Genomic DNA, 22385 nt, shown 5'->3' with positions numbered 1-22385 from the left:
TGGCTCTCACAATCATTCATACAGTGGCGACTTGAGATACAATTTTAATTTGTTCCATCAATACACTTGTAACTCAAAGGACTCTTATCCCAAATTATCGTTCCCATTGAAATGAATGGAAATACCATTAATCAGTTCCAGCCCCCCACCCACCCATCTTGCCTCAAAGTTTTGTAATGCATAGTAATAGCATTCTACAACGTGATTTATAAAAACAAGAATTTGAATTTGAAGAAACAAGTTTTTGCTTCTATTCAATGGACATTGCGCTGGTCCTTCAGGTGTGCACATCTTGGTCACCTGGGAGCAGTAACATACAGACATGCAGATATACATGGGGACGGTTAATCTTCTTCAATAAGATGCTGTAATATTAGTCGTTCTTCACACAGTATGAATAATATTGCACTTTTTACTCACAGGCCCCAAAAAATACGTTGACTGAGCGACGGCTTGCATCTAAAAAAAAAAAACTCGAAACTCGGGTCACTCGTATCTCAAGGCAACACTGACTGATATGTTGTAATGAGAGGAAAACAGCATTTTGGGATTTTGATGAGGCAAAAATGTCTCAAATTCACACAAGAAATTGCTTCATGTTTTTAATAATTACTGTCAGGCAAACCCATATGACCTTTACATTGATGACATGTATTCTTACAGTACACAACAGAACTCACCTGACCTCTAAGCAGTAGAACATTCATCGTCATTAAGATTGTTTCCGACTTGGAGTTGACAAATGGAGTGTGGATTTGACTCGTATCAAACAAGTGTTTCTTCTCGATTAGCTAGCAAATTCTAGAGACTTTGATAGAAACAGCAGAGTAGAAAAAAAAAAAAACCATTTTCCTGATTTGATCTTAAATTCCTTTCAAGGTTTAAGATTTACAATATATTGCTTTGAGGTGCTAAAACGTAAGGTACCAAATGTCTCTTGAAAAGAACAAAAAAATAAAAAAACGAAACCAAAACATTCATCACTTCTGCAGTGGCTTGTTTCCATCGCCGGCCTCGTCTACACAAGGACTCAAAGTGGGAGAGAGTGAAGGAGTTCTTGTCTGGGAGCTGCCATGTAGAAACAATACAGGAGCAAAGAAAGATGAACAATTACAAAGCTAGGACCAGCGACGCGACCCCCCCAAACCCCCACTTCAAAAAGCCTCCGTCACTCGTCAGTCCAAGTGTTCTTTTCGCTTCCTTTATGGCTGCCGAACACAGAATGAACTCAACTGAGAGAACATAAAAGTCGGGAGACGACATCATGAAGTACACAGGAATGAGTCGGAAAAGTGACATTTTACAATAATAACAATACAATTTAAAAATAAAAAATAAAAAGCAGAAACCGATGTAACACAGTCTGGACTTCTCCGACTCTTTCAAGTAAGCTGGTCCATTTTGAGGAGAGTTGATCCCCGCTCTTGTCATACGTAAAGCTACAAAATAAAACAACAGCTCTAAGGATAAAAAAGAATTTTAAACAAAATCCTGAAATCCAGAATCTGTGTTGTACTTTGTTATATGTAAAATGCAGTTTGCCTGCTTGTTTCTCAGACTCAACACAAATTAGCAATTTTTTATTTTTTAAATTGTTTTCCTTCTCCTTCTTAAAAGCAAACACATCACTGGATGTTCAGCAGGGCAGAATCGAACCCACGCGCACAGTCTGCTGGTGCCACTGGCGGACAAAACTGTCGCTTCATTTATGAAGTTTCTTTGCGGACACAAGCAAATGAGGTTCAAATCACAGTGGCTAATTACCTCCGCCAAGTGCTAACTAGCGTTTCAATCGTTGGGATTACTAAAGCCAAAAAATCTAAATCAAAAAATTAACATGGCTTTGTGGACTGGTGGCACACGTGTAGATTTTTATTACGGAGGACTATAAGAGCCAGACTGCAACCCCAAAAAAGTTTAATTACTGTATGTGGGGGGTTAAAGGGATACAGATATGAATATAAAGCTTTAAAATGACAGTAGTAAAGTTGTTGTCTTGTAAAATTAGGACTTGTAGTATTCCAAATCATGCTAGTCACTCGCTGTGATGACTCATGACAGGGCAACAAGTTCAACTTTACTTCATAACAATGTTTTCTCATAATTGCATGACTTTATTCTTGTGTTATTATTTTTCTTTTGCGTGTGGCCCTAAATAGTCCTTTGTACATTTTGGAGGTAATCTGAATCAAAATGCAGAAAGAGAAACTGATGAAAAATGTCCCCTCCCATCTTTTCTGATGCCCAAAATGTCCCTTGTCAAGTCCTTCTAGTTGGTCTTTTTGCCTGGCATTTGGGACGGTCAGATTTCTAATTACGATGCGACATATACATGATCTTTGCTCTAATTGGATAGATCATCTCTCCTTCTTCCGTATTGGCGACGGCCGCCATCTGCGGTCGCGTACAGCACACTCTCGCGAGCCGCTGAAGAGGACCGAGTTGGGAGAAGGGTATGAATGTGGCGCAAATGAAGCGAATGTGTGTTCAGTGTGTATGAATCATTGTGAAGCACAATATAGCAAGCGTTGGAAGGTTGGCCCATTCCGGGGGAATGTGGGTGAAAATAAAAAGTGAGGGGACATTTTGAGCTTGTCACCCGCCCCCATTCATATGACGTGAACCTGCCGCGACGATCATCGCTGTCGACAATGAATGCAAGCTTCGCTATTTCTTCCACCGCACTTACATTGAACATTAGAACTATAGTGAAGTTAAAGACAACATACTGCGTGTATACTTATAGACTGTATTTGTAGGGCTGAGACTCGCTCGCTCAAAAACCCAGAAATGCCGTGTTGCCGTTCGGCTAGGTTGAGTGGGGGAGTACGAACCATGAAGTGGGGCAAGTCCTTGAATATGAATTGCCAAAACTCCATCACAGCATCAGCGATTTCAAATTCTTGTCATTTGCAAGTGGTTTTGGTGTGCAAAGGCTACCGCATTCAATCGACAAACCGCGTAGCCTATGTTATGTATAAAACATTGGGGACAAATTGATTCTGATGGGAGGGGACCTTTAAAGAAACGCATTTAGTCTTTCTGCTGTGTAACGAGTCCAAAATGGACGGACACCAAAAAATCTAAATAAAACCCAGCAAGAAGAGTGCTCGTCAATTTCTGTAGACGTTGGCGGAGGTCTGTGCAACTCCAGTTAGGACATTTGTCAGTTTATGCTACGTTTACACGATGCCCCCGGTGGCCACGGCTACCGTACAGCCTATATATTGCCGTGAGAGCTGTGACGAAACACGGCAAAACGTGCATCAATCGCGGCAGAACGTGAGAAAACTTGAAAGGACCGTGGGATGCTGGTAAAATACATTTGCTTCCCGTCCCACTAAGTTTCGTGACGCCCAATTATGTGCTGCCACATTTTGTTGGGATCACCCCATTTTACTAAGGCTAACTAGGTTTCCCATCCACATCGTGATCGCTGTGGCAAATTTGTTTGACGCTGTAAAAAAACTGGCAAGGCATCCACAGCAATCACGGTTTGTCACGTTCGCCGATCTTATCGCACCACATTCTGTCACATCCGTCCCGTTTTGCCCGCGGTGCCCTGAAACGTGATTGTTGTGGCCGCCGGGAACACAATGTAAACATTAGTCCCTATTGCTATTTTCAAGTGACTGTTTGGTGACATCTGGGTGCTAAACTATTCCATAAATGCAAATCAGGCTCACAGCGAGAAGTCCCTAAGCAGACCTCTGTGTGTAGAAGAGAATGTAGGCCTGAGTGTTGCACACTTCCTCCACACTGCAAACCTTCATCTCAGAGTCATTGCAGTGGACCCAGAAACCTGAGGGGCGCACGAAACCAGTTAGCGTCGATGTTGCGTTGATGACAGCGTGTTCGTTCGGGCTCTGCGCCGGTGTGCTCACCTCCTTCTGTGTTGTAGCAGTATGCGGTGTAGTGCCCTGAGCCAAAGCCTTTGCCGTGGTGCATCACCACGGCCGACAGGTCGTAGGTGTAGCCCCCTCTGTGGACAGAGTGACCTGAGCCCGTGCAGCAGTAGGGTTTGATGCTCAGAACCTGGTCGAAGGCCACGTGGACGCCGATTTTCTCCCGATGGTTCCTCCCCGACCACCTGCCCGTGCGACACAGACCTTGTTAATGTCACCATTGTTAAGTTCTTCGTCAGGGTAGCGCAGTAGATAATTTAAGACTCTAAACTGTTCAAAGATGTGAGTGGTTGCTTGTCTACATGTGCCCAGGAGCCTCTCGCCCAAAGTCAGCTGGGATAGGCTGAAGCCCACCCACGACCTTAATGAGGATAAGTGCTGTAGAAAATGGAAGGATGTAAATTCTATAAAATCGGTTTCAAATAATGACTCCTTTCAATACAAATGGCATATCATTCCCAGTGTGCATGAATTCTTCCACCGTATCGCGACTTGAGTCTGTAGATGTCAAGCCTTCCTGAACAGGGTTTTCAGTCAATGTCTATGTGATCATTGGACGGTCTTGTGTGTCAATCACTGCAGCTGCCACACTGATTGGTCATAATGTCACTGTGTATGTACAGTACATGTTAGTCTGTGTAAAATCTCTTGAACTAACTACAATTACTCAAGGTACGGATTTGAAGAGTCGCTTATTTCTTGACCATTGATCTACATGAAAGAATACACGTTAAAAGATTTAATATGTCTCAGCAGAATACAAAGACACTTGCCTGAAGCGCTTGAGGTGCAGCCGTAGAACCTGAGGTAAACGGTAGATCAGAAGCTGCTTATGGGCTTCTGAAAGAACTAAAGGCTTGTGGGATGTTTTCCTTCTTCTTTCTGACAAATCACATGAGACAGAGAAGACTAATTATTACATGAAAATGACATAACTGAAGAGAGGATTTGCAAAAATCTTCAAAGCTTAAGTTCAATTTCTAGTCATTGTACTTGTATTTATATCGTGGAAATTCACAATACATGTGGACTCAAGCACTTTGCATACTGCATAATGGCTTAAATACTAATTAAGCAGTTGGACCTGCAGTGTAAACAACAATTACTGTGGGAGGAAAAAGTATGTAAAGGGAATGAACCCTTTGGAATGTCTTAGACTCTGCATAAATTGGCCATAAAATGTAGTCTGATCATCAAAATCACAAGAATAAACAAACAGCCTGCTTAAATTAATACCACACAAACAATTATGTTTTTATATTCTTTATAGGGCAGGGCTTTATAGGGCTTTATAGGGCGTTCACAAGAAAGGGAGGAAAGAGTAAGTGACCCCTTGGATTTAATAACTGGTTGAGTCTCCTTTGGCAGCAATAACCTCAACCAAACGTTGAGGGTTCACATTTTCCTCGTACTGTAGATTGGTTGTTTTAGCAATTCTTTAATAACCAGTTATATAATATTTAATCAGTCAGGAAATGTATTCAAATGACAACACCCATTTCCTGCTGGAGAAATGCGATGTTATCAGAGCAGTAGTGTACATGTGTCCTAGTGCAAAGGCTGCACTCACTGTTGCAGTGGTTGCAGGCATAAATGCTCCCTTCAAGCGCTTCCATCTCGGTGAACTTGGACAGCATTTCGGTGAGGGTGCAGCTGCGCTGGTAGGCTGTGGAGCCGGAGCCTTTGTTGACGCTGTGGTAGCGCTCGGGAAACTCCAAAGATAAGTCCCAGAATGGCTCGACTGTGTTTGACTTGTGCTTGCAGGACAGACACGTCACCTAGACAGAGAAGCGTTGAAAAGAGACAGCACTTGCTCTTAGCCATGAAATTCAACCCGGTCGGGCTTTTTAGAAAACATAAAAGAAGCCTGTGTGGAAAACAAAAGCACATGCATTTAGTTATTTAAGAACAGAGATGATGTTCTTTGCAGTATCTAATGACTAAGAATAACTAAGGTGCTTATTGTCATCTCATTAGGCCTCACTTTTAGTACATGATAGAGGTCTTGTTTTGAGATCCAATCAGTGGCGAGCTGTGCGCTTGGGACCTGGGCCTTCAGTGGTGACTCATCTGACTTAATCCACCTCTTTAAAACACCACTATCAAGTCACAATTATAGAAACCCTAAAGACACAATAAAGCAGCATGGAGCTGTATCACCCACATCAATTATTACCGTTATTAATGTGTGCAGATTGATACAGACGTGTTTTGCTAGTTGAACAGTTTTACTCTGACCAACCAATCAGAGGACAAAAAAGTGCAGATGTGACCGTAGGCTAGCCAAGTGGCCCTGTGAGGCGATATCCGATTGGTTAAATAAACTAGTTTAGGTTACGTCAGCCAGCAATACCGATTCTGAAGGCCCACAGCAGATTTGATTGACATAGCAACACAGAGAAGCTGAAATCCGATTGGACAAAAAAAATAAAAATTATTTAAATACAAATCAAACATCCACACACATGCAGTGGAAGCAGTCAAGCATTAACATGAAGAGAATGGACTGCTGGAAATGTTTCAATACAATTTCATAGAAAGAAAAGTAGAATTTAGGTTGTAAATGACAGCCCTTCACTGGATCCAATACAAGAGGCGTATCACAATCTCTGCCTTTACAAACAAAATGTTGCATGGTTTTGTCTCAATATGATGCACTCCAACCACAATAACTATCCATCCATCCATTTTCCGTACCGCTTCTCCTCACTAGGGTCGCGGGCGTGCTGGAGCCTATCCCAGCAATCTTCGGGCGAGAGGCAGGGTACACCCCGAACTGGTCACCAGCCAATCGCAGAGCACATATAAACAAATAACCATTCGCACTCACATTGACACCTATGGGCAATTTATAGTCTTCAATCAACCTAGCATGCATGTTTTTGGGATGTGGGAGGAAACCGGAGTGCCCGGAGAAAACCCACGCAGGCACGGGGAGAACATACAAACTCCACACAAGCAGGGCCGGGATTTGAACCCCGGTCCTCAGAACTGTGAGGCTGTGTTAAATAAATACCTCAAAACTGAACATTATTATCCTAAACAAATGGAGGTCTTTGGCTGAGCAATGACGACACAGTGCCTTGTGTATGCTGCCGCACTCACCTGGCTGAGTAGCTGCCCGTGAAAGATGGTGTTCAGCACCTTGAGCACTTGTTTGGAAAGCTTCCTCTTGGTAATGGGGATGACGATCCGGCGTTTGGAGCCCTCCGTGTCCAGCTCCTGCTGCACCTTGTCCAGCAGCTCGCACAGGAACTCCTGCGCGTCCTGCTGGTCATAGCCGCGGAAAGCCGGGATGAGGTTCCACACGGAGTGCAGCATTGCAAAGGGAGACACCAATGACCAGCGGCCTGACCACATGACCCTGAAAAGTGTATGCAACTCATGGCACAGAGACATCTGCTGGCGGGTGGAGCAACGAGGCTCCTTGGGCTGGACCAACTCGGCAGTCTGCGGCTTGGGCGGGACGCTTTCCTTTTTGCCCGCCGTCAGATTTCCCACGCGTCCAAGGGGACATGAGGTCAGCGGCGTGTTACCGCTGCTGACCACGCTTCCGGCCACTGCCTTCATCCCGTGCGAGTGGTTTGTCTTGGCCAGCAGCTCCTCGGTCTCGCACAGGTCCAAAGTGAGAAAACACTCCCTGAATTTCTGCAGGTGACTCAGCACTTGCAAGATGGAGTTCATGTAGCACGTGTTCCCCAGGTTACGCAGACCGGTGACACCTGGAGCGAGCCGACGGCGGGTCGCCGAGTGGGCTGAGTAGTACCGTCTCAGTTTTGCAGCTCTGCCGTTCGGTGGGGGCTTTCGTGACAAGGAGAGGAGGGAAGGCTTCTTTGGAGGAGGTAGGCGTTCCGGAGGGTCTCGAAACTTACAAGGAATAAGTGTGATGGTCGAACGTGGCGCCTGAGTAAGAAGCCTAGCGCTCTTCCTGGGGGGGACGCTGCCCAGCTCTTCCAAGAGTCTCCTTTTCACCTCTTTCTTTTGTCTTTTCGCCTCCTCCAGCTTCTCTTGGCGCTCCGTCTGCAACTCCTGATGTTTGCTCGTCCACCTCTGAAGCATCTTGGCAAGGAGGGTTTTCCTCCTGTGACGCAAGGCCAGCTGCATGGGAGCCTGCGGCCCGCTCTCCCCGCCCCGGTGTGTGTACACCCGCCAAGCCGAGGAGCGCAGCGAGCGAGTACCGGGACTCCGAACGGTGGAGAGGGCCCCTCGGAGGAGTTTGAGATCTCCCTCTGCGTTGTCATTGAGTACATAGTCTCCGCAGGCAAAGCAGAAGACATCCAGCTCCCGCACCTCCATGGCCAGCGGGTGGTGTGACTCCTGAAAGTGTTTGAGCGAGTGCTCCTCCATGAAGCGTCCGCAGGCCACGTGGGAGCACTTGAGGCAGGCCCACACCGAATCTGTGGTACTGCAGTCCACGCAGTGCCATTTCTGCGGATTGAGGATGGAGTGGTCGTGGCCCAGGCGAAGGCGCACCACGTGCTTACAACGCTCCATCTCTCCACATGCACATGGGGGGGCCCTCAGCGGTAGGACGCACGTCCTCTAGCCGAGCAGCAAGTCATTCTGCAGGCTGATATCGCACGATTTGATTAGATCAGTGGTTCTTAAACTTTTTACACCGAGTAACACCTAAAAAATTATTAGCTATCCAAGTACTACAAAAATTAAAATACATCATATTATGGCCAAGTGTTTAAATATCAGGTAAAAAAAAACACTTTTACTTAAATATTCAATTAAAATGTATAGCACTTACCATAAAAACATATATACCCAAATAAATGTTTAGGCAGTCCTTAAAGACAAAATAGAGATGTATTGAACATAAATTTTAAATACAACTGAACTGTACTTGGGGCAGTGATTCACAAGCGGTAGACACACCGGACTGTGAATACTGGATTAGATGATGTGACCATAGATTCATATAAAGTGAAGGCAGGGCTTTTCCTGCATATAAAATGTGGAGGCAGCTGCCTCTGCCTAATTACTAGGGCTGTGCACGAACCGTTGGGATTCAAGTGGATGTGAAAAAGCGATCACACCGCGCAAAATTCACCATATCGCGGATTTTTGAGGGTATGCTGTATTGTATTGCGGTAAATAAACTATTCCTATACTAAAAGAATAACCTGTGAAAGAAATTCATTAAAACACACATTACAAGGAATAAAATGTACATACTACTGCGCATGACTGTATGTTTAGGAGTTGAAAAGGTGCTTAAGAGTATATGAATTGTTTATAAATGTATGGTAGAGGTTAATAGGAAGGTGGGAAAGATTAATGTGAGTCTGTAGAAATCTCCCCAAAAATGTGGTCGCTACTTCACGATGTCACCTATTGTGGAGGTGGTCCGAAACCTAACCCCTGCAATAAACAAAGGATTACTGAAGATAGTTTTCAAATAATCAAATTGGAATTTTCATTTGTTAGACTATGGCGTCTTTGTTTTGGAATAGTAGAAGGAGTAATGATTCGATTCTGATTTTGTAGTCATTCGTTACTGTGTCATTTTTAACTGCAATTGTGGTATTATGCCGATGGGACGACACAATAAAAGGTTGGAAGTCACCCCTAAAACAGTTGCCTTGGACAAGAACTGCGAATTCCCCATTCCCGAATGATCGCAGTAGTACCACCTCTGTCTTAATTTGAGCAAATAAAAACCTTAGCATGAGCGCTACATTTAAGAAAGTGGAACCTGTATGGTAAAATATTCTCTCCCTGGATGCTGGTTTACCTCCCATGTGTTCGGATTTGGAAACAATTTTTTACCAATGATAATAATGGAAATAGAATCTTTTCCAGGATCCAACTATTGCCATAATAAAACATCGATTAATTGTACACACACTTTAAGTAACATTTTAACATTATTATTTGTCACACATATATTCATTCATCCATCTAGCCATTTTCTATACCACTTATCCTGTTCCGGGTCCTAGGAGATGGAACCTATCCCAGACTCATTGTATAACTATATGTCAGTGTCAGTAACATTATACTTCCCACTTGGCACCCATTGTACAAGTATTACTGTACCATAATTAGCCTATATTTATGACTTACCACATACCAAAATGCAACATCTTAAGCTTGTTTTTCTTTTTTCTATTTTAGATTAGCTTTAAATTTCTTTTAATTCTTCCTCAAGGCTACCCCCTACAAATGTCTGTACTTCTGGGTGCCCCTATATATATTATTAATATGTGTGTAAATGTGTGACTACTGTTGCTGTGAAAAATACATTTTCCTAAATTGATGAGTAAAGTATCTATCTATCCATCTATCTACATATAACCACTCAAAAAGTGAGCAATGTTATCTTGGTAAAGCTCTTGAATTGGGAAAAATATGGATTATAACTGAGAGGAGAAAGGAAGATGCGCTTACTGTACAAATAGTTGTCTTGGTCAGATTTCAGGCAAAACATCACTTAGTTCGATGGGAACGGCAACATGCGGAGCAATCAGCCATATCCACTGTTTTCAGCAGCACCTACTGGAACATTCTAAGGGAGATACAAATCAAAAGTGAGTAGGCGTAATAGAACTTCAAATGCACACAAAGTTAAAAACGGTGCATAGCATTCAAACCCCCTCCACTCCCAACCCGACCCCCCCGTCAAATACATGTCACGCTTCCCGTTGGAGCATCTGTGTTCTCCTGGAACCCTGAGTTTAATCTGTGTGCCTTGAGCAGGATTTGAACAAACTACTTGGAACTCAGGCAGTTTATCATGTGGCCACTTCAAGGTTCACATTAACAACGCTATTGTGTAGAGTGCACAGCAATTCAACTTTTAACTGAAAAGAACAGTTGGGATTTCTTCAACACGGGGGAAGGAACAGGAATTGGAAAAAAAGAAACAAAACAAAAAAAAAATCACACAATTCTTATTCACTATACAAAATACAGTAATTCGTTTTGTTTTTTAGGTAACAATCTAAAACATGAAATTTTTCAGTGGACAGCAACTACAAAATTGGAAAATCCTTAAATCTAAATACTACCTTTGTTCACTACGAGATGCACATGGGAGCTGCTGACTTTTTCCTTGCAAATGCACATAAAAACCACTTGATGCACCACAGATTGGATGCTATCAAATACTTTGACTCCACATTTTGGTTCAACAAAAAGACGATCAAGACAACCTCTGTGGCACTTTTGTGCAAAAAGCACAGCCAATGTGTGTTGTTGTTGTTTTGATTGAAATTGGTGATAAGGTTCATGTAGTCTTAGAAGGTTTTGCTGTTTTAAAAAAAAAATAATAATAATAAAAAAAAAAGCTTAATCTTCTTTCCACGCAAACAAGAAGTAAATACAAAGATGATTGCTGATGACTGGTCATGAAAATGTGCTTGGGGCTCATTTGGGTCATTATCTAAAGCACAAGTCTTCCTTAATCACGTCTGTTGAGCTCGACACTTTTATGTTGACGTTTTAATACAATGGCAAAAGAAAGAAAGAAGAACACATTAAAAAAACAAGGATTACGTGGACCGCAGTTGCTAATCGTTCTGTATTACAGTACTGCGTGTTATCTGATTGACCACACGTCTGCCGCCGTGGTTGTTTTAATCGCGATTGTTCGAGCGGTTCTTTCCGCCGGGCTCGTAAACGCCATGCTAGGCTACCTCGCCGCCTCCACCTCCGCGTCGAGGCAGAACAAAGGGGCGTGAGGAAGAAGAGCCTCTCACTCTCTCTCTTTCCGAGAACATCCAGCAACTTTGTTGCGGCAACGCGGCCACCAAGTTAGCTCCTCGCGCTCGCTCCATGCTAACCTGGCGAGGAAGCAGCCAGGCTAGCGGCGCCACGCCGTCCCCTCGCCCGTCTCCGAGGGCACTTTGTCGGAGAAGGATAAACACGAGGCGCACGGTCGCTGGTGTGCCGCTGTAACGTGGAAGTGTAGTTCCCGTTGCTCCCGTGTGTTAATTGAAGTTGACCTAGCTGCTGTTCTCGCTCGCCGACGCTCAATGCCCGCTTAGCTAACACACTGCGCCGCTAAGCGAGTACAAACTCCCCGCTGACATGCACTACGGAGAGCAACGCTTTGTTTGCCAAGTACGAATCAAGGTTTGTGATAAAAAAGAATATAGCGGAGGGGGGGGTGGGGAACGTTACCATCGCCAGAACGCATCCATCCGGCACACCAGAGATGAAGGGAGGGAAAAAAAAAAAAAAAAAAAAAAAGCTTCTTGTTGTCCTCACTCAGATTGAACAACCCAACTCTCGATGCGAACCCGGACCCGGCCGCTCTCATTGGACCGAGGCTGAGCGGCAGTCGGCCTCCCATTGGCCGAGTGGCGGAACAACAGGCAGCAGGATGGACCGGCCGTCTGTGGTCCGTCCACCCTCCCACCGAGGCCACATTGAACAATAACCGAGGTTCGGAGCCCCAAACTGGGCGAGGAGGAGCCTGACCTCGGTGTCACCACTGGGGTTCGTGTTCATTTCATTCCACGTTTTAAGGATGTGCTCCATTCAAGTACCAGCGACATTCTGGGCACTGATGATGATAATTACATGGAAAAAAACAACAACCTCCAACAACCATTTTATTACAATGAAGACTGGATGTTGTGGATCTTACTGGACAAGCATCCATCCACTGTGGTATGCAATTTTCTTATTTTCGTTCCACCATTTTAAAAAGTGACCACAAATCATCAGTTAAAAAAGAGGTTCAATGGAAGACAATTTGAACAACAAAAAAATTGCAGCTTTCCTTTTGGTAAAAATATATGCACGATTGTAAGTACTTACATTTGAGTACTCGCCAATACCAAGTATTGATACTTGAAGTCATTACATCTTGCAATAGTGATGAAAATGTATTATTTATAGGAAAATTCTTCAAAAACAAACTTTTCTTAAACATGGCATGAGTTTTATTTTTACAAGTACACAAACAGGTATACAGTATCGTACAATATACAGTACATTGATTGTATCGGTGCATTACGAGTTAAAACCTAACCTTTAAGAGTAAGTTTTTTTAGCCATGACCCACCACCCAAATCTACCTTCCATCTATCCATTTTTTTGTGCTTTTCCTCATTGGGGTCTTCGGTGAGCTGGAGCCTGTACCAGCTTTTCACCCTGGACTGGTCGCCAGTCAATTGCAAGGCACATATGGACAACCATTGACACTCACAATCACACCTATGGCCAAATTAGAGTGTTCAGTGATGTTCTATAACATCAGTTTCTGGAATGTGGGAGGAAGCTGGACTACCTGTCCACACAAGAATAGGAAGCACATGCAAACACCGCACAAGAAGTCCGCAGCCAAGATTTGAACTGAACTTCAGAACTGTGAGGCAGACATGCTAACTCATAGCTCACTGTGCTACCCTAAAGAAATAAAAAAATATATATTTGTTTCGTGGCTGCACTTTTTTTTTTCTTCATGTTAACTTGTATTACCCAACCTTATAGAATCAGCATTGGCTTCACCTATACGTATATAGCGTACAGACCTGGTTTAGTGTCATCTGTGTGAACCTCGTAAATGAAAATTTGAATACACAAAAGATTTTTTATTTGTTCTTCACCAGTCTCTTTTTTTTTCTTTTTAAAATACAAGACCCGCTCTTCTGATGGATTTATACATGATGTTGAGGCTCCATCAATGGAAATAAAAGGCCAGACTTTATTATCAGATGCCAGGATAGATTCTTGATCCACAGGACCAGAATTGATGAATATTATTCGGAATATATAAAAAAAAAAAAAAGCTCTCCTTTAGGAATGGCAATTCAACGCACATTACTCCCTTGAATTTGCAGTTTACGCAGTTTGTTGAACAACTCCAGATACTGTGTCATGGTATCAATGCAGTCAGCCGGTGCAAAAATGCCTTCAGGCTTGGCAGCAAACGCAGATGGCAGCTCTGGGATGCTGGGGCCCAGGAATGACAGCATAAACTCCTTCATTAGATTCCAGCAGTCCCCTGGAACCACACAGGGACAATATTCCACCTGTGGAGAGAGTTAGTACGGTTACAACAAAGTGGGGTGGGGGAGGAGACTATATTTGTCCATACCTCTACTGATATCCCTCTGGCACTTGAGCTCATGGTCACTGTGCCAACTTTGATCAGGAAGTCGCAGTAGCGGTATCGTGAGCCCCGACACTCCACTTTGTGGCCCTTGGCATTCTGGAAGTGACTCTTGAGCTTCACCATGAGAACGTCAAAGTTGGCGTCAGCTACCAGACAGGGTCCGTTTTCAAACAGAGCCAGGCAGCTCAGGGGGGTTTCTGAGTTGTGCATCACGTATAAGAGCTTGGAGGGCTGACCTGGAATACAAAGGTAACACTGACTATCACTGCTGTTTTGAGTGCAGTTTAACAACAATTTAGATTTTTTGGGGGGGACTTTAGAGGGCTAAGAACCATACTAAGTTGAAATGGACGCCACACACCTCACTAAAAAGGTAGTAGAACCATGTGAAGAAAATTAACCGGATATATCAATATTAAAATGTAACATGTTTTTTAAAGTTTATAAAGTCGTAAAATAATACAATAATGTCAAATGAACTATTATTATTTACAAAGGTCCATGTCTGTTTCGGACCATTTGAATGGGCAAAATATAATAATCGGTAAGTTGTTATGTGGCGAAGAAACCTAGTCTAGCTTTTTGACATTTCCCACGGTGAGAACAATAGTGCAAAATAATACAAAGAATAGCTGTGCCATTGCACATTTTGGCACACTTTTGGACTCAAACGTGAAGCTAAAGGACATAAGTGTTACATATTACCGCTGACACTTCCAGTCGCATGGTACGTCTCACAGTCGACACAGAAGCTGCCCTGTTTCACAGCGCCCAGCTGCTCCAGTTTCTTGTGCACCATGTCCACAGTCTGCTGCACACTCTTCCCCTCTGCCACCGGCACCTGGCACACACTGCCTCACAAACAAACATTGTTTTCCACCCGACAAACAGCAACTTGACCATGCATTTGCGATTGAATCCCATCTGTCAGTGATTCACAACCACTATTCCACTATACCACGGGAAATTATCCAATTTCTGAAAATATTACTAATTTAATTCCAATAATGGACATTGGTTCATCTATCCATGTCAGTGATGTATCGTGACAAGCAGATCAATTATATGTCCCCCGCTAGATGGCAGGAGGAACATGATCTGTGTATCCACCTGATGACATTCATACAACAGTCAGTCGTGGCATGGACACACGAGTACATTTGTGAGTAAATTAAGACGAGGTCATCATTATTTCAGTATATAATGGTGCAGTAACATTTTAGTTTGGTGTGCTGTGAGATTTTCCTGTCATGTAAAATATGTGCGTTGGCTCAGTGGCAATCACTGCTTAGTGACCTTTAGTGAATGGAAAAAGCGCTGCTGTGGAACAAAGATAATGCAAGAAGGCTTACGTGATGCGTGTTAAAACGCAATGTGTTAGCACATATTAAGTGACAATTGTAACCGTACATAGTTGAAATGTAAAGACAGAAAATATCTCACCAAGTAACCCCCATTGATATTTGCCTCTAGATGCTTTTTTTTCGTACTTGGTTTAATACTTCCGGGTGAAGTTTTTCTTCGTCATGAATTTTGACCGTGAAATTTTGTCTTCCGGTAAAAATAAATAAATAAAAAGAAAAAAATAAAGTATACTAATAGTAAAACAATATTGATGATACTAAAATGTGTATTTAATATGAACGATATAATCCCACGATACCGAAGAAAAAAAGATAATGTTGAGCGGAGGAAACGTTGAGCATGTGACGTAATTGACGTTACTTCCGCTATACAAGACCCTTGCACGTGTTTCGCTAAACTTCTGTTTACAATATTGAGACGATTTGCACATTAGTCAACACACGCGAAAGAGTATATGAACGTTTTTGATACAGACTAAACCAACTGCAGTCATGCCGAAAGTGAGAAAATCTAAAGGAGGTGAGAAGCGAGGTGAGTCGGACACTCTGGTTGACCAGATGCTACAGGCCGATACGTTCCGAGGCAAAAGCCGGACGAAGAGCAGGGACGATCGGATTGAGAGCGAGGACAGGTACGTGGACGAACGTCTCTCCAGGAAGATCTTGAAGCAAGCCAGGATTCAACAAGAGGAACTCCAGTGCGAATATGGCCTGGCGCCGGAGAAGAAGAAAGCCCCCGTCACTGTTCTCGGTAAGACAGGTATAGTACATGCAACTACATAGAAAAGACGAAAATTAACAGATTTGTTAGTGGAGTTTGGTGTACCGAGGGCACTTGGAGTTTTGTTTTTTTAAGTTTGCCTAGCATTTCATAATTTATTTGTTTCCCAATAAAATGTCCTAATTTTGTAATGTACTACATAATGTACAGATGGTCTAAAAGTTTCTCTGTTCATATTGCACGACACTTTGTTGTCCACACGTGCTTCAATGATAGTAAAACTAGCCTACAGAAAATGAAAAGTAGCTTATAATGACGATTTGACATGACTAAGCGATAGCAAAGCAAATGTATTTATATACCGCATTTCATACACAAGGTAACTCAATGTGATTTACATGATTAAAAACAAAGAAAAACAGCTTATAAACAAAAAAATAATAAAATAAAATTAAAACAGCATACAGTGCAAGAAATATCATTTAAAAGTGGAAATGCTCTAAAAAGCATGGGGAAAAAGAAGTTTTTAACCTGGATTTAAAAACATGCACACTGACGTCACGTCACTTCTGTTGGCAACTTATTCCATTTGTGTGCAGCATAATAGCTAAATGCTGCTTCATCGTGTTTGCTTTGGACTCTGTGCTCTACTATTTGACCTGAGTCTGTCGATCTCAGAGCCCTTCTGGGTTTATATTCCATTAGCATTTCATTCATGTATGCAGGACTTAAACTGTTTTGTGATTTATAGATTGTGGTTGTATCATAACCTACATTTATCTGCATTTTTTCTATTTTTGTTGGTATTATATTTTTGTCCTGTGTCACTCACAAATGAATGTTGCAGGTGTAAAGCAAGAGGTGACTCTTAACACTGAGTCCACCCCCTTAAATTTATTATTCAGGTTCCTCATCTCAGGATGCAGATTCAGATGAGGAGTGGCCAGCGCTGGGAGCAGCTGGCGGTGGTGACGCCGACCCTGTGTGTGACACTGAAGTTGTGGTCGACCCTGATGACGAGAAAGCCATTGAGATGTTCATGAATAAGAACCCGCCATTGAGGTATGTAAATGATCACACAGAATTATAAAAACAAATGCTTGATTTGTGTTGTTTTCTTGCAGGCGCACCCTTGCTGATATAATAATGGAGAAGATAACTGAGAAACAGACTGAAGTGGGAACAGTGATGTCAGAAGTGTCTGGCTGTCCAATGCAACAACTCGACCCCAGGATAGTAGAAGTGTACAGAGGTGTCAAAAAGGTGAATCGTCTTTAAATTAGACACACGCACCCACCCCGAAAAATACAGCTACAAGAAATAATGAGAATCTAGAATTTATTCTCATGCAAATACCTTTGGCGGCCTGAGGGAATTCCAGCCACACATTTTTAATGCGTGTGTTACTTTTACTTCAGGTCCTGTCAAAATATCGCAGTGGAAAGTTGCCAAAGGCTTTTAAAATAATACCAGCGCTTTCAAACTGGGAGCAGGTCCTCTATTTGACTGAGCCTGAGACATGGACGGCAGCTGCCATGTATCAAGCGACGAGGTCAGTTCCATGTAGAACGTGAATGAAGTTTTCTTCAGAACGACCCGTTTCACTATCTTTATTTGCTTTTGTTGTAGAATCTTCTCATCCAATCTGAAAGAGCGAATGGCCCAGAGATTTTACAACTTGGTATTGTTGCCCAGAGTTCGGGATGATATTGCCGAATACAAGAGACTCAACTTTCATCTTTATAGTGCTCTGAAGAAGGCCTTGTTTAAACCAGGGGCCTGGTTTAAAGGTGAGATGTTCACTGTTTAATCAAAACCATACACTGCGAATGACATCGAATACAAGAGCTGCATTAATAATTCAACCTTTACCAAGTTAATAATTAGGTGTGGGACTTGAAAAAAAAAAATCTAATTAATGAGAGGATATGGAATGAATTAATATCCATCCATTGCATTTTAATCGTATAACAATATTTGTCCTAAAAGGAACATGGTTTAATTTAAATACATTTTAGTGGACGACTGAATCAAATAATTGACACAGACCGGAATATTGTTAATTCTGGAAAAATGCATTTAATTTCGTTTTTAATACAAAACAGTAGAAAAACTAACAGAAAATATCTCTAGCCAGAATTAATCACACCTGATGTTAAAGTGCCATTTTAGGATTTTTTTTTTTTTTTTTTTTTTAAAGAACAGTATTGCCTCTAAATTGTTTCAGCGTGGCAGTTAAAAAGTGATTCTATTCCGTATGTTCACTCAAAAGACTGTTTTGTTTGAACAAGTTGTTCGAAATGCTCGGTGGTACGCAAAAGCGCACTGATGAAATCGAACCAGGTGCGCATTTAATATTTACAGTTCCGCATGCGCACCACTTACGTAAAATCCTGAATATAACTATGCTTGCATATTTTCTTTATGCTCTGTGAAAAAACACGAATATTACAACAGCTCATTGCAAACTTATTTGTGACCATCTCCATGTATGTCTGTATGATACTTTCCCCAAGTGGCCAAGGTCCACACACTAGAAGTAGCTGCACAGTCATAATGAATTAATCATGATGCACAAACATTATTATTTTTTTTACATTCTATTTATAATGATATGTTATGAAGTAAAATATTATAGAAGGCTGTTTTCCTTGTGTATGTATTGTAATTGATTAAAAACACATATGATCTGTTTTATTGAAGTTTTTGTCCACTTACATCATTCTATATGTTTGAAAATACAATATTTACATATTACTAATGAAGTTCCTTTATTGGCACTGTACTTTTGACCATGTGTTGTTATATTCAGCTTTCTCAGCAGGGTAGTTAAAACTGTAGGTTTAAAAAAACAAAATTATTTCTGCTATGGATCTTTTTTGTTGTTGTTGTTGTTCACAAAGTCCACTCACACCAATTGTATACATCACGGTTATAGGTTATGCCATAATTGAATATGTGCAATTTTCCAGTGACCCTCATTTTTAAACCCCCACGGTGTAGTATGTCCACGTGGTGGCAGTGTTGCGTAACAAAACATACTTGCCCTCGACTGACATCAATGAGCCTTACTGAATGTTTTCGTCTATGGTAAGGATAATTACTAAAAACTACTAACAATTGGTACTCATAAGGACATTTTATTTATTCATTTGTATTAATTAGATTGAAAGTTTTATGGGGCATGGAGATAAATATGTAAAATTTATTAATAAAGAAGTTTGGTTTACTTACCTAAATAAACACAAAAACATTTATTAAAAATTTAACTCCATTATATTCAACAATAGTCAATACACTTTCATATTTGTAGTATATTGCAATAGGTTCAGAACCACCATCGTCTTTGTTAACTACACCAACTATAAAAAATGAATCATAAACAACCATATAAAATGAGGATTTACAGATGTGTAATGCTAACCTTGGGAAAAGCATCAATAAGTATTAACTGTGCCCAAACTCCATAATGTCTCTTTGACCTGACTTCTATAACCTTGTCAACAGTGTACAAATTGGAACAGGGGTGTTCTACATGGCTGTTGACCCAGCCGTTGGAATTTATTGCCATTGTAAAAAAGATATGCACTTATTTTTTAAGCTTTAAAAAAAAAAAAAACACCACATAATCAAAGTCATATTTCAGGAATACATTTTAATCATGTGCAGTATTCAAATGTATGCTTTTAAAGGAAAATCTGCACTCAAACCAAGCACGTTTGAATTAAGTTCCTACAATATATTTTTTTCCATAGAGAGACACTGCATGAAAACTCTTTAAAGTATTGAATCTTTTCTTTGTCCCACAGGTATACTGATACCTCTTTGTGAATCTGGGACGTGCACGCTCCGGGAGGCCATCATCATCGGAAGCATCCTTACAAAGTGTTCTCTTCCTGTGCTCCACTCCAGGTGAGCATTGTCTCTCCTCAGACAAACACCATAGTCTCACCCATAAATGTGCCACTTGATAGCCTTCTACTGTGTCAGCTATGGTATTACACTACGCGGTATTGCACAATCATCACTACTGTCGACGACAATGGCCCTCAAATGAATTCAAATAGCTTTGGGGTGCAAATGTGTTATAAGTTTCACAAACTACTAGAGCTGAAACAATTAATCAAATAACTCAAATACTTCAATTACAAAAAAAGGTCAATGCAAAATATCTTCCTCGAAGCTTTGCATGGATCTTTTTTTTTATATATAATGTTAACTGTGGATACACGCATCGGTACGTGTAGAAATAAATTGGCACATTGGTGGCACGCCAGGATGAAGCAGTCTGTAAAAGACAGAGAATGTCCAAAGTTTGGATTATGTCACACCTCAAAAAGAAGATAAAGCGCTCTTGCAAAGCAGAACTGGCTACTCACTACTTAATAATAATAAAAAAAAGCATCCAGCAACTATTTTGTTCATTCGATTGTGTGCCAGTTATCAGAAGCAAATGCTGGTTAGACAGTTAGCTAATGATAATCTGTGCCAATACTGCAGCTCTGCTTAACCTTTCGGCTTTGTAATGACAGTCTTCTGTGTAGCACTATCCTGTACTATTCATGCATGATTTTTGGGAGTTTAGAGGAATATTTTCCAGAGGTTTTTGGTCAGTTTCAATGACTCCAGGGGTATTTTACTTTAAAGGTACCACTGTAGTTTTTGAATTATACAATAAACAAATTGCTATATGCTATAAGGTACTAGGGGTCAGTTTTCATGCAGTGGAAGATTGCATAACATGCATCTTTTTTTTTTTTTTTTTTTTTTTTTTTTAACCTTTCAGCGCCACGATGCTTAAGTTGGCAGAGATGGAGTACAACGGCGCCAACAGCATTTTCCTGCGTCTGTTGCTCGACAAGAAATACGCCCTGCCTTTCCGTGTACTAGATGCCTTGGTGGCTCACTTCCTGTCCTTCCGCAGCGAAAAGCGAGTGCTTCCTGTGCTCTGGCATCAGAGTCTACTCACGCTGGCTCAGCGCTACAAGGCTGACCTGGCCTCCGAACAGAAGACGGCGCTACTGGAGCTGCTCAAGATACAAAACCACCCTCAGATCTCAGCGGAGATCCGCAGAGAACTGCAGAACTCTGAGTCGCGGGATATTGAAATCGGGATACCCGTTACCATCGATATGGACTGAAAATTCTTTGTTTCAGGTGTGCTCTTTTTCTGAGTTAAAAAAAAAAAAAATCATGATTTGTTTAGCATGGGGTAAAATGTTAGTACTTACATTTTTTGCCCCATGAAAAATCAGTTGAACACAGTACATCATAAGTGTTTCAAATAGGACTGTTTGGTATATATATATATATATATATATATATATATATATATATATATATATATATATATATATATATATATATATATATATATATATATAAAAAGCACATCAGTGCCGATAAATGTTGTCAAACACAAGCTTGTCCCCGCACTGCACAGAAATGCTGTAAATCTTTGCATGTGTTTGACGAATACATTTCGAAGCAGCAATTTTGATTAAAAACAAATTGAATCACTAAATGTTGGGCGTAGAGATCCCTTATTTCTCTCCTAAGCACTTGTATTGACTACTATTCACACTCACGTTCACACACATGGACAATTTGGAGTCTTCGCTGAAATCGACATGCATGTTTGTGGAACGTGGGAGCACGGCAAGCACGAGGACAACATGCAAACTCCACAAAGGGAGGCCAGAGAAGAGATTATAACCCTTAACCTAATAACGGTGAGGCAGATGAACTAACCACTTATCACTGTGCTGCCAATAAAACACTTTTTGCCCTCATGCCAAACCTCAGCAAATCAGTTTTTCTCGAGCAAAACATTCAGTGACAGTTGCTCTGTTCATATTTTACACTCGTTTACTGGTATCCTTTTAATACCTTTGTATTCATGTCTCAACTACATCTATTTTTATTTCAAATCTCAGCTACATTTATTTGTATATCTTTTATTCATCTTATCAGGTGATCAACTTCACTCTTTCACTACCAGTTGTTTTCTGACAGACCAACTCCATCTTGCCAACTGTTTTAGAGGATTTTGACTGATCTTCCAAGGCCTACAGAATGTGGTGTTCTATGGCTATTTAAACATGGAACCTATCAAACGAAAGATTAAGCTCTTCTTTCATGGGTGGTGGTGGGGGGGTTTAGTTCTCCCTTTTTGGTTCTTTTTAATCAGCAGTTGAACATAGATAAATTTCACCCAAATGCTATCATCTAACACCATCCAAATTCACAGTATTGATTGGTTTAGCGCTACAAATATGGAACGGGTAGTTAACTTCATAAGTGAGCGACGCAGCGAGTGA

General features: G+C 41.4%; 3 protein-coding genes across 3 annotated transcripts; 1 reads left to right on the top strand and 2 right to left on the bottom strand.

Annotated features, from left to right (window-relative positions):
* Positions 1–595: 595 nt before the first annotated feature.
* usp49 (ubiquitin specific peptidase 49) lies at positions 596–12095 on the bottom strand. The gene is made up of 7 exons (XM_061688328.1): positions 12039–12095; positions 10305–10422; positions 7011–8475; positions 5476–5683; positions 4679–4787; positions 3885–4090; positions 596–3802 (listed from the first exon to the last, which is right to left on the bottom strand). The coding sequence occupies exons 3-7, from the start codon at positions 8397–8399 to the stop codon at positions 3699–3701; spliced, it is 2016 nt and encodes a 671-aa protein (XP_061544312.1). The 5' UTR covers positions 8400–8475; positions 10305–10422; positions 12039–12095; the 3' UTR covers positions 596–3698.
* Positions 12096–12666: 571 nt separating this feature from the next.
* med20 (mediator complex subunit 20) lies at positions 12667–15482 on the bottom strand. Its single transcript, XM_061688329.1, has 4 exons — positions 15424–15482; positions 14686–14831; positions 13963–14216; positions 12667–13897 (listed from the first exon to the last, which is right to left on the bottom strand). The coding sequence occupies exons 1-4, from the start codon at positions 15435–15437 to the stop codon at positions 13676–13678; spliced, it is 636 nt and encodes a 211-aa protein (XP_061544313.1). The 5' UTR covers positions 15438–15482; the 3' UTR covers positions 12667–13675.
* A 224-nt stretch (positions 15483–15706) lies between these two features.
* bysl (bystin-like) lies at positions 15707–21357 on the top strand. The gene is made up of 7 exons (XM_061688058.1): positions 15707–16095; positions 16971–17127; positions 17190–17328; positions 17484–17617; positions 17695–17855; positions 19875–19977; positions 20852–21357. Exons 1-7 carry the CDS (start codon positions 15837–15839, stop codon positions 21204–21206), a joined length of 1308 nt encoding a protein of 435 aa, XP_061544042.1. The 5' UTR covers positions 15707–15836; the 3' UTR covers positions 21207–21357.
* The last annotated feature ends 1028 nt before the right edge of the window (positions 21358–22385 follow it).

The sequence above is a fragment of the Phycodurus eques genome, chromosome 10 (assembly GCF_024500275.1).
Source record: "Phycodurus eques isolate BA_2022a chromosome 10, UOR_Pequ_1.1, whole genome shotgun sequence".
Classification (NCBI taxonomy): Eukaryota; Metazoa; Chordata; class Actinopteri; order Syngnathiformes; family Syngnathidae; genus Phycodurus; species Phycodurus eques.
The sequence above is the reverse complement of the archived record's forward strand: the minus strand, read 5'-3'. Positions and strand labels throughout refer to the sequence as shown.

What these genes read in the sequence shown, in the direction of transcription:
- usp49 (XM_061688328.1), bottom strand. Translation starts at nt 8,399, where the DNA reads ATGGAGCGTTGTAAGCACGTGGTGCGCCTTCGCCTGGGCCACGACCAC. An exon ending in TGCCTGCAACCACTGCAACA is followed by an intron (nt 4,788 to 5,475) that starts GTGAGTGCAGCC and finishes GTGATTTGTCAG; the next exon opens with AAAGAAGAAGGAAAACATCC. An exon ending in CTGCTACAACACAGAAGGAG is followed by an intron (nt 3,803 to 3,884) that starts GTGAGCACACCG and finishes TGCGCCCCTCAG; the next exon opens with GTTTCTGGGTCCACTGCAAT.
- med20 (XM_061688329.1), bottom strand. An exon ending in TGCGACTGGAAGTGTCAGCG is followed by an intron (nt 14,217 to 14,685) that starts GTAATATGTAAC and finishes TTTGTATTCCAG; the next exon opens with GTCAGCCCTCCAAGCTCTTA. An exon ending in CCAGAGGGATATCAGTAGAG is followed by an intron (nt 13,898 to 13,962) that starts GTATGGACAAAT and finishes CTCTCTCCACAG; the next exon opens with GTGGAATATTGTCCCTGTGT.
- bysl (XM_061688058.1), top strand. Translation starts at nt 15,837, where the DNA reads ATGCCGAAAGTGAGAAAATCTAAAGGAGGTGAGAAGCGAGGTGAGTCG. An exon ending in AGCCCCCGTCACTGTTCTCG is followed by an intron (nt 16,096 to 16,970) that starts GTAAGACAGGTA and finishes TTTATTATTCAG; the next exon opens with GTTCCTCATCTCAGGATGCA. An exon ending in TGTACAGAGGTGTCAAAAAG is followed by an intron (nt 17,329 to 17,483) that starts GTGAATCGTCTT and finishes CTTTTACTTCAG; the next exon opens with GTCCTGTCAAAATATCGCAG.